Source organism: Aedes albopictus, chromosome 2 (assembly GCF_035046485.1).
Source record: "Aedes albopictus strain Foshan chromosome 2, AalbF5, whole genome shotgun sequence".
Classification (NCBI taxonomy): domain Eukaryota; kingdom Metazoa; phylum Arthropoda; class Insecta; order Diptera; family Culicidae; genus Aedes; species Aedes albopictus.
In genome coordinates, this window is record NC_085137.1 from 488,840,875 (window position 1) to 488,856,328 (window position 15,454).

General features: G+C 45.3%; 1 protein-coding gene across 4 annotated transcripts in view; it reads right to left on the minus strand.

Moving 5' to 3' along the window:
- Positions 1 to 15,454, minus strand: part of LOC109423294 (rap guanine nucleotide exchange factor 4) — a 957,479-nt gene that overhangs the window by 60,894 nt on the left and 881,131 nt on the right. For all 4 annotated transcript variants that reach the window (XM_062854198.1, XM_029870605.2, XM_020077464.3 and 1 more), the window contains 2 exons: positions 5,126 to 5,379; positions 4,882 to 5,052 (listed from right to left, as the gene is read on the minus strand). In XM_062854198.1, the coding sequence (XP_062710182.1) occupies positions 4,882 to 5,052; positions 5,126 to 5,379 (425 nt within the window). The remainder of the gene's footprint in view (positions 1 to 4,881; positions 5,053 to 5,125; positions 5,380 to 15,454) is intronic.

A 15,454-nucleotide genomic window follows, 5' to 3' on the forward strand; every position in this document is an offset into this window, starting at 1 on the left:
TTGTGTGCTTAGCTGGTAGAGCAGCCTGTGCACTGTTGTCCTTCTAACTTCAGCAAGATTGAGGAGGCACGTCCCGAGCATCTGTTTACCAAGGAGGTGCGGCTAAAACAGCGTCTGTTCTGGCATCCAGCGGCTGAGTATGAAATGCTCCTCCATCGGAAGCTATACCTAAAGTGGAAGCCCCACCACGGTGGATAGGGGACCTTATGCCAACAACCTACTGTTTTCAAAACCCAAAAACTGTTATAGAAACCGAAAATGAAAGATTACGAACTGATTCAACGGAAACGACTTTTAGCACGAAACAACCGACAAGAATTGGAACTTGGAATGTAATAACCCTAGCCCAGCAGGGTAAACTGGCACAACTAGCCAATGAGGCATGCATTCGACGCATTGCCCTTGTCAACACAGAAGCTCCATCAGTGCAGAAAATAGAAACTGCCATCCGTAGCATGTAATCGAACAGGGCCCCAGGGGTCGATCGCACATCAGCTGAGATGCTCAAAGCTGACCCTGTAGTATCCGCACAACTACTGCATTAATTATTCCGCAACATATGGGAAACCGCAACATTTCCGGCAGACAGGATGCAAGAGACGACAGCAAGCAGGATTCCGTGCCGGACGATCCAGAGTGGATCATATTTTCACGCTGGAAGAATCAATGAATTCCAAGAGTCTCTCTTGTTCATTGAGTACGAAAAAGCTTTCGACCTTGTCAATCACGAAAACATGTGGGAAGCCCTCCGGCGCAAGGGTCTCCCTGAGAAAATTATCGGCCTCATTAAAGCACATTACAGGGCATTTTGGTGCAGAGTACTGCACAACGGTGTTTTGTCCGATCCCATCCGGGTCGTTGCTGGAGTGAGGCAAGGATGTATACTATCACCGCTACTGTTCCTCATCGTAATCGACGAGATCCTGGTTAGGTGCGATTGACCGTGAACCAAATCGTGGATTGCTGTGGCAGCCCATTACCATGGAGCACCTAAATGACTACGAATTGATTGATGGCGTTGCTCTCCTAGCTCAACGGTGCTCTGATATGCAGAGCAAGCTCGATGATCTTGCCAATCGCTCCTCAGCGGCAGGTCTTACCATCAACGTCAACAAGATCAAATCCTTGGATGTAAACACGGTCAACCCTTCCAGCTTTACGGTAGCTAGGCAATCAGTGGAGAATGTTGAAAGCTTCCGATATCTTGGTAGCCAAATGGCGGTGGATGGCGGCACCAAGTTCGACGTAGGTGCACGGATCAAGAAGGCGAGGGCTGCTTTTGCGAGTTTAAGAAATGTATGGAAAAACAACAAGATTAGCCGTTGCACCAAAATTCGAAATTTTAACTCGAACGTGAAATCTGTGCTGCTATACGCCAGTGAAACCTGGTGTGTATCAGTGGAGAACACTCAACGGCTGCAGGTCTTCATCAATAGATGCCTGCGGTTTATAATTCGTGCATGGTGCCCTCACAATTGGATCTCCAACGCGGAGCTCCATCGTCGATGTAATCGAAAGCCTATAGCGACAGAAATTCTGGAGCGAAAGTGGAGGTGGGTCGGCCACACTCTACGCAGGGTGGAAACGAAATTTGCAAGAAAGCGTTAGATTGGAACCCACCAGGACATCGCAGCAGAGGCAGACCCAGAGGCTCATGGCGGCACAGCCTCAACAACGAAATCAAGCAAGTCGATAGAAGCTTGCAATTACGAATTGTACAGTCATCTCATGTTCATGCCAAGGCGGTACGATAGGGGGAGCCTTCCTGAGACCCCCTGAAACAACACCTCAGGGTCGGCATGCTTCTCGAAAAGTTTATCGCGAGCAGGGAAAATTTGCACTGTAGTACATAAAAACTCACATCACGTTACATTTACACATTTATTCCTGGACTTTTACGGCCTTTTTTTCTTCTTTTCCTCTTTCCCACATTCTAATACTTTAATCTAACCTGTCCTTTTCATTTCTTCTGGGCCCCTTCTTCTAGCTTCCACCACCGCACAGCGTACTCCTCCAGGTCATCTACGATAATGACGTGCACAGCTAGTGTCTGTCGATTAATCTGAGGCCTTAAGGAAGGTGGCGAAGCAACGCGATGGCGGCATTCAAAGGTCTTTCTGGTTTTCCAGCGGCCAAGTAGGTTGACGGACTCGGTTTAGCGGCGGAACTATATCCCTTTCGTGACGAACCAGCACAATTGTGCTGTTGAGCAATAACAGTTTTGTGTAATATTTTCAACTGTTTAGTCTTTGGTTTACCTGATGTAAATTGTTTTGACAATTGAGCCATTACTTATACTTGCATGTGTGCAAACAAACTTTTGTTTATGTTGTGTGTGAAATTGGCCACAACAAGGTTAATAAAAAGTGAGCAAAAATTGTAAAACATGAAAAAGTTTTATCTGTCGCAAATTTTTAATTTTCGATTTATCTAGGTGGACAAAGCTACGAATCGAAAGACAAGGAGTAGTTCTAGCGAATGCCAAAGAAAACATGTTGATGTGTTAAAAAGTCTGAGAGTTCTGGAGAGCCAAATTTGAGCTTTTTGTATGGAAATTTCACTTTTTTGAGCTCCGCCACGAAAGGGATATGGATCTTCCAAACGTAGAGTGGCGGAGGGTTCCCTTTAACTCATACAGAGCTAAAGTTCTGTTCAAAACGGTGGGGTTCTGCTGCTGTCCATCTACTCTTTACTCTCTTTTTCTACTCCATCTGTCACACTTTCTATGCGGGCACATTCTTTCGTACGATTAGTAACTACGACCTTTTAATATTGGTAGTCCTTTTGCAATTCTTCTCAAGCATTATGGAGTGGAGTATACTTGGGTCACTGGCTTTCAGTGTCCGGGTAGTGTGCTGCAGTTTTCGTTTCCGTTCACTCGTTCGTGTGCAGACATCCTTCCATCTTCGTTCAGCATCTGCCACCCCTTTCAGGCTACCAAAAGCACTTCGTTTTACCTCTTGTGGTGGGTTTTGGATGTAGCGTGGATGGTGGCGTAGTACGGTAGATTGATAAACCATGGACCAACAGTAACTGACGGAGACGGCACGACACTTGTGGAGACTACCTGCACTATTCTATTGAAACCACGATTTTACTGAAATGCGAATACTTACAGAATGGATCAGAATGATATGCGGAGATTTTACGAAACATGTGGAGAAGAACCAGCGTCTTCTCACGCCATATGCAACGACCTTGATGAAAACTTGCTGACAGATAAAGCAATGGTGGCTACCAGGAGGAGATAGGTCTTCGATATGTTGTTGAACGGTGGAAACGGAATAGTGACAGACAGTGGAACCTTCAAACCTAGACGAGGTTAAGGCAGCTATTAGAGGACTGAAGAACAACAAGGCTACCGGGAAGTACGAACTTCTGGCCGAACTTCTCAAGCATGGTAGTGGGCAGCTGTATCAACTTTTGCACCGTATTATATTGAAGATAACGGAAGAGGAAGAACTGCCCGCTAGTTGACTGGATGATCGCATTTGTCCCTTATCTATACAAGAAAAGGCATCGACTGGAGTGCTAAATACTACAAGCAGGCTCATTTTAGTGCACAATCTTCTTTCAGGAATTCTGTTTTACAGCCTGATGTCCATCGAGCAGTTCTTCGTTGGCGAATACATAGTATGCGGTTTTCTGTCATATTTTTCTGTTATATAAATATTTCAATTAATGTAGCTTAGTGTATACAACAGTGACATGGGGAGACTTGATCCCTCAGGATTACACACACATTATACATGTGAAAAATAAAATTCTATTTGGAAGCCTCTATTTACTCGGAGTTCTAGTATATTCAATGATAAAACGTGTCAGATAATTATTATTTTATTGCACACCATGAAAAGGGGGATCAAGTCTCCCCATTTTCAAAATACGGCATATCCTTAACAATTTAAGGAAATCTTATAATTTCAAATACACCATATTCATCAAAAATGTAAGAAAACTTGAAAAGAAAATGATCAGGAAGCTTCTGGAGTTATTTTCCCTTTAAATTAAACATGTGCTCAAAAGGGGATCAATTGTGACCCATTTTTGAAAAATACATCATAAGACATGCCTCCATAAAAACACAGTTTGGAAACTTTAACAATAATTTAAAGTCTTTCTGTTGTGTATAAACTTGCAATAGATGTTTACCTGCCATTCTGTACGAAAAATGGATCCAGTTTTGTGTTTTTTTTCTTAATGTTACAGGCAAATTAAGAAAAACGGATCAAGTCCCCCAGTTTATCGAAGAGCCTCTGGAGTGCTACGACAATTCTCGGTGGTAAACTAGAGGCTGGAATCTGTCGGCATCGTATGAACTATGAATTGTACCAAAAACGACAAGCTGCGGTGGGCTGGGCACGCACGTATGGTGGAGGAACGACAAGCTAAATCAATATTCAGCAGAGAACCGTGGCTGGCTGCGCACATGCTCACTTTTTGCAGTTGATGAAAGCTTAAAGACTTTAAACGACATTCAGTGGAGACAAATGCTTTATTCGGCGTAGACTCACTGCTACGAATTGTAGCTCATTGTATCAAGTATCTAAGTAGCAGGCCGGACACCAAGCCTTTAACTTTCCGGAGGATCATAGAGCATAGTTGAGCTTTTAAAGTTCTTCACTTACACTTGCACGTTTATTAGACGCATCTATAACACGGGAATATACGCTGTTGTAAGCCGCTCCTTCTGGAAAACACACGCTCAGGTTTTGTGGTTATCGCTTGCGATATCTCACGATCGCTAACTGGAAGCCCATCTTCAGTCAGCAACAATCGTGAAAGCTTCTCTTATTTAATGGTACATGCTGATACACATATCTTATTACATTACATGATAATTGGTTAATATGGTAATCCACGAGGTTCTACGGTACTCACCTTATTGAAGTGATGCCTTCCGAAGGTGTGATACAGCAGTTCGTATTCATGCACAGCCCAAAATAGGTCCCAGTCGAACAGCGTCATGTGATAAGCAACGTCCTTGGTCGGTAGCGCCTCGAAGTCCATATCGAGCGCCTCTGTCGGTAGTTCCTGCTCCGGTAGTGGTGTCTAAATTGATAGAAATCCACGTATTAGAGGTAGGTACTCAGCAAGATCAAGATCATAAAATCAAAATACTCACCAACGCATCCAGGTGGTCCTTGGGCGAAACGAATATTCGCCCGTTCAGACTCAGGGCCGTCGGTATGCTGACGTCGTTGTCCTTGTACACGGCCCGCTCGCCGTTGGATTTGACCTCCACCAGCAGCAAGTCCTCGGGCATCCGGCCCAACTGCAGCTTGTCGGCAGCGCAAGCCTTGATCACCTCTGCCGTCGCCGCCATCGGAAAGCGCAGAGTGCAGTACGTGTGGTCCGCACAGTACACGCGGAAGATGACTGAAAGAACAAGGAAGGAAATATGTAGGTAGTTGCTTTAGATTATCTTTACAAAGAAACGGTTTGGTGGTCTAATGACCAGCGCTTCTGATTTGCATGCAAGAGGTCCTAGGTTCAATCTTTTCCTCCTTTTTGTATATATCACGTTTTTCTTTTTTCATCTATTTATACAACATATGTGGCCATCGCAAGAAAATAAAAAATGTTGAAAATTCTTCCTATCTTACAAGTCAACTTAGACAAACTATTTCTTTACGAATATAGATCTGAAACCCGCGAACCATATTTACTGTATGATCTTAACACACAATCCATCACCTTATCACCCACGTACCAACGTAAATTTCCGCCAAACAGCAATCTTCCAAATACTTCTGACGTGATCAGCACTGACCTGATCAGCTCAACTTGTCCACCATGTCCCACGTCTTCTTGCACATCTGGATACCTTGTGAACACAAAACAATCTTTTTGTTGAACGGTTTTTATTAGGCCGTCCACTAAAATATGAAGCAATAGTGGCGAAAATACGAAAAGGAGAGCGAAAAACATGGCGACTCAGCACACGAAACTTCACTATGGGCTTATCCACCGATGAACCAAATCCATCGCGGTCCGGGAATTTTGACACTAGAGCGGGGCCATTCCCAATCAGAATCGTTCAATTCTGATTGGATACGGCCCCGCTCTAGTGTCAAAATTTTCAGACCGCGATGAATTCGGTTCATCGGTGGATAAGTCCATACCACCAGTAAAACTAAACAGTGTGGATTGAATACAGCAGTAGGTAAAGCTTTGTATCAAATGTGCTTTATTTGATTCTGATCCTGATAAACGATAGACTCCAACCTATTCTCTCTATAATGATAGGTTAAAAGCTCACAAATGGCTGTTCCATTAGGACCAAAAACTCCATTGCAAGTGCTTGGTTAGCTATGCACATCAAAATCCAAACGTTATCGCCTTACTGAAAACAATGCGTTTGTCAGGAACCCTTGTATTGCTAACGTTTTCGCCAACTTTCCTCACATATAATTTTCCATTTTGTGGCAATGATTTTCCACCAAATTTAATCGAATTTATCACTGAAACAAAAGCAAACTTATGTGGAGTATCGACAAAATTGCTTATATTCCCTAATGAATCACCTGTGTATTACAGTCTCCACAAAATTCTCGAAAAAAGTTGGAATGTGCCCTTGGTAGTAGCAAACGACTTATTCAAAATTACTAGAAACTACCTGGGAATCGACTGTGCCATCATTTTTGGTTCAGTTTTCAGAGATGTGAGTTCGGAAGGTCTAACTATTATCAGTTGTGTTCATTTATGAAATTAATTCATTTTCAGGTACCGGATATCGCACACTTAAGAATGAAAACAGTCTTCGTAATTCAATACGCAGAATTTATGCTGTCAAACTACTTCACTGAAGCAGTCAAAAACTCCAACTTTGTATTCGTGGTGTACAACCGAACAGAGTATTTCCTGCAGAGCTTCAGATTTCCAGATCACGCGATTCAAATCAACGAACCGTTGTCCGAAGATGGTCCGAATCTGAAGGATCTTCATGTGCTGCGGTTGCGGTTCACACACTTTCCCTACGAGTCATCTCCTGCTCAGCCCAACATGTTGTGGTCAACAATATCCAAGCGGCACAATTTTACGTTTCACATGCCCAGTTCATTTCCTCTAGAGGAGCTAGACGCCAGACCAATATATGAACTCTTCAGTTTACATCGTCTAGCTTTTAGCGACTGCTTCGTGGTACCATTGCCACGTCGACGGCCTCTTCAGTACATCCTCATATATCCGTTTGACCTTTGCTCTTGGATGAACATAATCTTCATGATATCCATCGTTTTCATCGTCATCAGACTATCAAATCAAGGACCTCCGAGTACTCAGCTACTCATAGAACTGTTCAGGACCATCATCAACAGCCCACACTGGAATCCTGCGTCACCCTTCGAACGTCAGATCTTCACCATATTCGTCATTGGAAGCTTCGTACTGAACACTACATACCAATCGCTCGTAACTGCAATGATCCTTAAACCGAGTTACTATCCGCCGCTTAACAGTTTGGACCGTATCAACAGAACGTGTGATCCAGTAATTGAACTACAAAATGAAGATAGATACGGTTTTACGAACGCTCTTAGTCTCGAAGACGCGTGGTATGTGGCTAGTGATTGGCACTGCTTCTACGCATCGTGCTCTTTGATGGATCAGTTTCAGCCGATTTGCAGAGATTTCGAACGTTTCAATGAAAATCTGAAATGTGACACGTTCGGGAAGGCTAGTTTCAGGGTGCGTTTGTGGCCAGTGTTGGGTTCTATTCAGATAGAGCGCCGGTCAGTAGCCAGGCTGCTGCAGTTCTATGCCGGCGGATTTTCGCAGGGCGCGCTGTACCATTTCTTGGACGTAAACGATAGAGAGAAGGCTGAATCGATTAAACGTAGTGAGATAGAAGATGATGACTTGAGGGTGCTGACCATTGGAGATCTTCGGCTGGTTTGGATTATTTTGCTGCAGGGATGTTTCGTAGGTGGAGTAGCTTTTCTGGTAGAGATTATCTTCTATTACCGAAATAGATTACGAGTTAAAAGGAAAATTTGGGAGGGATTTAGAATACTTTTCTTGTCTTCTTCTCGTTGAAAAGTTTTAAATATGCTAAAAAATAGGGATGCACATTGATCATTAGGGTGGCCCGCACTTAAATGAAATAATAAAATTTGAAAAATACTAAATCTTATCTCCTGAATCGATATTGTCGTACACCGCCTTGAATTCGATGTACAGGTGATGCGTTGGGACGTGGTGTTCACGGCATTTCCGGAGCATTTGCCGTACAGTGAAGGTCTGGTCTGTTGTCGACCGGCCATCGATGAAACCGGCTTGGCAACTTCCCACATACTCATTTACTTGAGGTGATAGACGATGGAAGATGATCTGTGATAGCACTATGCAAGCAGCATTTTAAAAGGTGATCGCTCGAAAGTTCTCAGATTATCCCTTTCCTCCACTCCCCTGGTAGCTGTTCGGTTTCCCAGATCTTGACTATTAATCGGTGCAGACGGATGGCTGCGATACCGTCCTTACCAGCTGGTGGATGGAATCATTAACTTCACTCGGCGTAGGAGTTGGCCTTTCCCATCCTCTGTTGCACCAACATAGTCATTTCTTCCGCTGCCTTGATCGCCCGTGCCTACATTCTCTTCGTCATTCAGGTGCTCATCGAATGCTGCTTCCTCCTTTCGATCGCCTCACGTTTGTCGTTCAGGAGTCCCGTTCTTATCCCTGCACAAAGCCTTTGTGGTTTTTTGTGAACGGCACAACAGTTCCATTTTCTTGCACTCCGCTTCTCCCAGGTGGCACTTTTTCTTCCGGTAGATGCGGGTCTGCTGCTTCCGCTTCTGTCAGTACTGCTCCACATTCTGTCGGGTTCCATGCTGCAGCATTACCACCCGCGCTGCGTTCTTCTCCTTCAAAACCGCTCTGGACCTTTCGACGAACCAATCAAATCGTTTCGCCGACTTCGTTCTACGTACCCGACAGTACTCTCGGCTGATGACTGCTTTGACTGTACTCCAGCAGTCCTTCAGAGGGGCCATCAACCCGTGGGGTGACGCCTACAGGATCGTTATGGCCAAGACCTCTCGGCTCTCCTACAGAGCAATCTTCAGAGATGTTGGAGGGGATCATTGGAGGACTTTTTCCGCGTCATGATCCTAGTCCTTGGCCTCCTTTCGTAGCACAGCCGGGGACTGGGGCTGGCGATGAGGAAAGGGTCACCGATGTGGAACTTGCGGGGATAGCTAAGTCCCTTAGCGTAGGTAAGGCCCCAGGTCCGGACGGAGTTCCAAACCTGGCCTTAAAAGTAGCTATTGCAGAGGCTCCCGAGATGTTCAGGTCTGCTATGCAGAAATGCCTGCACGAGGGAGTTTTCCCAGAAGCTTGGAAGAGGCAGAGCCTGGTACTATTGCCAAAGGCGGGGAAACCACCCGGAGACCCGTCGGCATATAGACCAATATGCTTGATTGACACGGCGGGGAAGGTGCTCGAAAAGATCATCCTCAATAGAATGTTGAGGTTCACTGAGGGCGAAAATAGTATGACACGGAGATGGGCCGGAAGTGCTTTCACATAACCTCAGGAGTCCCGCAAGGTTCCATCCTGAGTCCGGTGTTATGGAATGTCATGTACGACGAGGTGTTGAGGTTAGAGTACCCAGCGGGAGTGGAGATTGTCGGATTTGCCGACGACATTGCGCTCGAAGTCTACGGTGAAACGATCGAGGAGGTGAAGTTGACTACCGACCACTCGTTCAAGGTTGTGGAGGCGTGGATGCGGTCCAGGAAACTGGAGCTGGCTCACCACAAGACAGAGGTGACGGTTGTTAACAACCGGAAGTCGGAGCAGCAGACGGAGATCAGTGTAGGAGAGTGCACTATCCTGTCAAAGCGCTCCGTCAAACACTTGGGCGTGATGATCGACGATAAGCTTACCTTCGGTAGCCACGTCGATTATGCCTGTAAAAGAGCCTCCACAGCTATTGCGGCACTGTCCCGGATGATGTCCAATAGCTCTGCGGTGTACGCCAGTAAGCGCAAGCTTCTGGCTAGTGTTGCTACGTGCATACTTAGGTATGGTGGCGCGGCGTGGGGCACCGCGCTAAGTACTGAATGCTACCGACGGAAGCTGGAAAGTACTTACAGGCTTATGTGTCTGAGGGTTGCGAGCGCGTACCGTACCGTGTCACACGACGCTCTCTGCGTCATTACTGGTATGGTGCCTATCAGCATTCTTATCAGTGAGGACATGGAGTGCTTCGAAATGCGCGGCACAAGAGGCATACACAGGACTGCCAGGATGGCCTCTATGGTCAAATGGCAGCGCGCGTGGGACAGTTCCACCAAAGGAAGGTGGACCCATAGGTTGATACCGAGGGTAATAGTTGGATTAATAGGCGCCATGGGGAAGTTACATTCCACCTGACACAGGTCCTTACAGGTCATGGTTGCTTCCGACAGTATCTACACCGTTTCGGGCATGCGGATTCTCCCGAATGCCCAGTGTGCAATGGTTTAGAGGAAACGGCGGAACACGTTTTGTTCGTGTGCCCGCGTTTTCGCACAATAATGCGTGACCGCATGCTCGCCACATGCGGGGAGGACACAACTCCGGACAATTTGGTAGGTCATACCGGTGCCCTGCGGTCGAGATCGACCCTTACAGCGATTAAGTGGCCGTGGAGAGGAAGTCCCGGTAGCGGTGCTGTCGTGGCGTCGGTCTACTGGGTTGGATCCAAGCCCGCGGTTTGAAAGGGGTCCCCGGAAAGAATCGGGGCAGGTGGAGACCCTGCTGTCAGCAACCTTCTGGTGCAGCTTATAGGGCCTGAAGGGTAGTGATATCCTTGCGTTCAGCAGGTCAGATCGGGTTGCACGTGGGCATGAATTCTTGATGTCTGCAAAGCACAAAGGGAGTGGTGAGGACCACTCGGGAAACTGGCTAAGCGCCAGCATGTTACCGTGATGGACTCTCCAGGGCGAGTCATCGATGTTCGTTGCTGCTAGTCTACGCAGCTAACCTTGAGGGTGCGATGTGCACTAGCCCCTCTCTGAAGCAATACCTTCTTGGTGGTTCCGGAGAGACGAAGGGTTTGGCGACCATAGGAATGTGTTTTAGTGGGTCGAGGAGAGAGTAGTCCTGGCTTTTACTAGTGTTGTAGAAGACGGCCTTAACCCCACACTACCCTAACCTTCCTGTTAGGGCGTCTGTTGAGCAGATTTTCCCCCCTATGGCTTAGAAGGAAAAAAAAAGAGGGGCCATCACTCAGAACGTGGTCGATTTGCGATTCCGTTTGCTGCGGTGATATCCAGATGTAACGATAAGGGAGGCTGTGCTGGAAGAAGGTGCTACGAATGGCCATGTTTTTGGAGGCGGCGAAACCAATGAGTCGTAGGCCGTTTTCGTTCGTCTGCTGGTGGGCGCTGAAATTTCCAATCGTCGATCTGAATTCCTGTTCCTGGCCTACCTGAGCGTTTAAATCTCCTATGATGATCTTGACGTCGTGGCTTGGGCAGCGGTCGTACTAGCGCGTTCGAGCTGCGCTTAAAATGGGTCCTCGTCATCATCAGTGCTTCCGGAGTGTGGGCTGTGCACGTTTATTATGCTGAAGTTGAAGAATCGGCCCTTGATCCTCAACCTGCACATTCTTTCGTCAACCGGTCACCAACCGATCACGTGCTTCTACATACTTATCACCCAGCACGTTTCCAGCTCGCGTGTGTTGCCGCAGCTCTGGTAGATGGTATGATTACTTCTAAACGTTCGCACCATGGATCCTGTCCAACACACCTCCTGCAGCGCTATGATATCGAACTCGCGATCCTTCAGTAGATCGGCAAGTATGCGGGTGCTCCCAATGAAGTTGAGAGATCGGCAGTTCCACGCACCGAGTTTCCAATCGCAAGTCCTTTTTGTTCGCTGGGGTCGTTGCCGTTGGTCTCGGTTCGTATTATTCTGTTGCTGATTTTCCGTTATAATGTTTTTTTCTACGGCTGGCTCGTAGGGCCTGCCATTAACCCCCTACTTTCCGGAGGACCATAGTGCACAGTTGAGCTTAGAGTCCTTCCATGGCACTCGGATGTAGATCAGCCGCCCCTAACAAGGGGGATCAGACGCAGTTGTGAGCCGCTCCTCCTGGAGAACATACGCTCAGATTTTCAGAAGCAAACCACCCCCCTCCCCTTCCCTGTCAGCCGGTCGTAGGTTGGTTATCCGATCTTCCCTAAGGTTGCTCGTAGTTTTCAGCCGGTACCACGAGGAGGTAGGGATAGGAGTTGCTGGGCAGAGGCTAGTGGATCACAAAGGGATCTGTATTCGGTAGCATACCCAGCCTTTACCGTACCTATGTTGGGGACGCAACCAATCGATCTTAAATTATTCACAATTGTTTTGGACGCTAATATGGTCCGAAAAAGCTTTGTTCTGGGTTGGTGCGATCAAATTTCAATTACCTTATATAACGACAATGACCCACTCTAGTAAACAGGCTCATGAAATGTGAGATTTATTCAGTTGCCTACAATCCCGGGCAACTACCAATTTGGGGTATTCCCTAACACGGACATCACAATGTAGACATCTTATATTTAACTCCAATTCGGGTGCATTAACTCGAAATCATAGACAAAACACATGTGAGTATACACTTAAAAATTCTGAAATTTACACGAGACGCAATCATTAAAGAACGTGAACTTTTTCAAGACTGAATCACGAATTGGACACAATTTTACGCGCGTCATGTAAGTAGGTTAGATGTCAACAAATCCATTTCATTAGAAACGTAGAATCAGTATCATATTCATTAGCCGCCTTCTAACTCGGTAAAATAGCCGAGAGGTAAGTGAAATGCTTCACAACCAGCGGATCTAAGTTCGAATCCATGCGTGCCCAAAAATTTACTTCTATTTGTTTTGTCTGTCTGTCGAATCGATTCTAGCGATTGCTAGACGCTACGAACAAATAAGTTTTATTTTGTGGTGTCCTCGAAGATGTAAATTTACATGTTTTGACCTCTATATTTGTGTCTTTGAAGAGGCTCGTATATGTCAGGTTCAGGGTACCTAAAATTACATGATTTTTTCTAGGTGTGTAGCTCACAAGTGCTGGGAATGAAAAGGCCAAAAAATACACCCAAGTAACCACGGTGCTGAAGCCTTATTGCATGCAGATATACGGTGTATTTAGAGCTATCATTACTTTACATGAACACTCAAGGTTGATTTAAAATGGAAATGGCAATTATGCGACTGAACTGAGATTATAATCAGTATAATCTTAATTTGATTCTATAATTGCCCATTTCCACTTTAAATCGAGCTTATGTTTGCATGTAAAGTAATGATTGCTCTAAATTCACCGTATATCTGCATGCAATAAGGCTTCAGCACCGTGGTTACTTGGGCAATGACCACATAGATTGCAGAACCAAGGAAAAACTTAAAAGTTCGTAATCCTGGGGTCGGATTTTGTTATCCATTTTGGTTAGGGTAACAGGGCACAATTCATGCTTGGTGTCGCATGTTGTTCATTTGTAATGTTTGATTATACCGTACATTTGTAGTTTTCTATTTTATTTTTCGTATCAATCACAATAATATCATGTGGAAAAATATCATAAAAATCTCTGCTCCGACATGATGTCTAGCATGCCTCATATTTTAATTCATTCTATTGATTGAATTTTGTTGATTTATAATTCAAAAGTTGTTTCATACACAGAATGTGGCACACATACAAACTATTTATTGTGGGATCTCCCTATTTTTAAGTTTAAGCACACTAGAATAGTATTTCTTCAAACATTTGCGACATGATTTCCTGTGAAACCGCATGAGTTCGGTGCAGAATAACACAAAACTAAGCCCCCAACCGTAAGCGACAAGTTTCCACACCAACATCAGCTCTCCGTATGATAGTGCCCTGCGTTTGGTTGTACCAGGCTTCCGTTTGGCGATAGGATCTCCTCCATCAACCAAGTGGGGCAATCCCGTCTGAGCAAAGGCTACGGCGTAACGCCTCAACAGTACCAATATTAACTGATGCGGAGAAGTTACCAGGTAAACAAACGCTGGAAAGAGGTCCATTTCGACTCGGGATTTGCCATATGTGTATTCTTTATAATTCGGATCATTATCAATCATTTTGCCTACAACTTCCAGTAACAGTGTAGAACCGACAAAACATCCCGATGTGAATTCTCGAACGACCCCATCGGCCTCGTACATGAAGTTGAATGTCGATTCTTGTGGCTCTATCTTGTACATGGGATTGCAGCTCCTGTTGATGATATCGTAGTTGTCGAGCGGTGGATAGTAGCTTGGTTGGGAGATGGTTGCAGTAAGTAACGATTCGTAGGAAGACGTCAGTATAAAGCTACCAGCGATGAATACGGTGACGATGAAGCGATGTACTGCGGGCCGAGAAGTCTCATGAGGATTGTTGATCAAGATTTGAACCAACTCCAAGGTAGTCCGCGAAAAGTTAAACCGGGATTGGTCAGCTGTCCGGAGAACGAGTAGAACGATTGCAATACTTAGCAGTATGCAGACCCAAGTCGGAAGGTCAAATGGGTCCACAAGAAGATACCCTAAGGGTCGTTCGCGATTGGTTGGTACCAGTATGCCGTATCTGGGAATAAGTCGATGCAAGGATACGCTGAGTTTTTGTAACGCTTGCATAAATCCGAATAAGCTTGAATGCACTACTATTGGCTGTTTATAGGTAATATTATGCCGAGCTGAAATAGTTCTCCAAAATTCCTCAACTGCCTTCGATTCAGTAGCAGGAGTGAACCCGATATGTATCGTACAGCTATGCAAGTCATTCATGTTTATTTTGGTGGTGAATGATGCTGCGTTGAATATCAGCTCCCCAGATGGAAAGGCCACGTGTAACGAACGGTATTCGGTATTATTATATGTAATGAAAACCGTGTTATAGCTTACTGGTGAGTTCGAATACTGTTGATCAAATTCTGCATCTTCCACCAGTAAGATAAACATTACATCAGCAACTAGATATTGGATAGTCTGCTTTCAAAAGGAGAAAATTAGAAACCCAAATAAAGTGCAGCTTTCATCTACGTACTAGGAATAATTCGAAGTTGAAAAGTATCACGCAATTAAGGCTCAGTAACATCCTTCTCAACAAAATTTGATCATAAACCACCACCAGCGGGATGTTTAAATCTCGTAGCAGTTGTTCTTGCAATGCGGCCGAGTGGGCAGCTCCATCCATGGCCATAAAGGTCTTGGTGACATTTGGGCAAACAGTGGAGTGAGTTTGGACGATGAATTCACTTAGCAGCGGTGGAAAACCTTGCAGCGAGTTGGTTTGACCAAAGCAGAGTAGAATGGCCAAAGAGCTAATGCAGACTGCGGCAATGTTTTTCGCTAGCATTGCTATGATGTTGAGAGTACTCTTTTGAAAGAACGAACTGTACGTTTATGTGCTTCTGTTTGAATGGTTGACCTGAATGACGATTAATTTTGATTTTCTACTC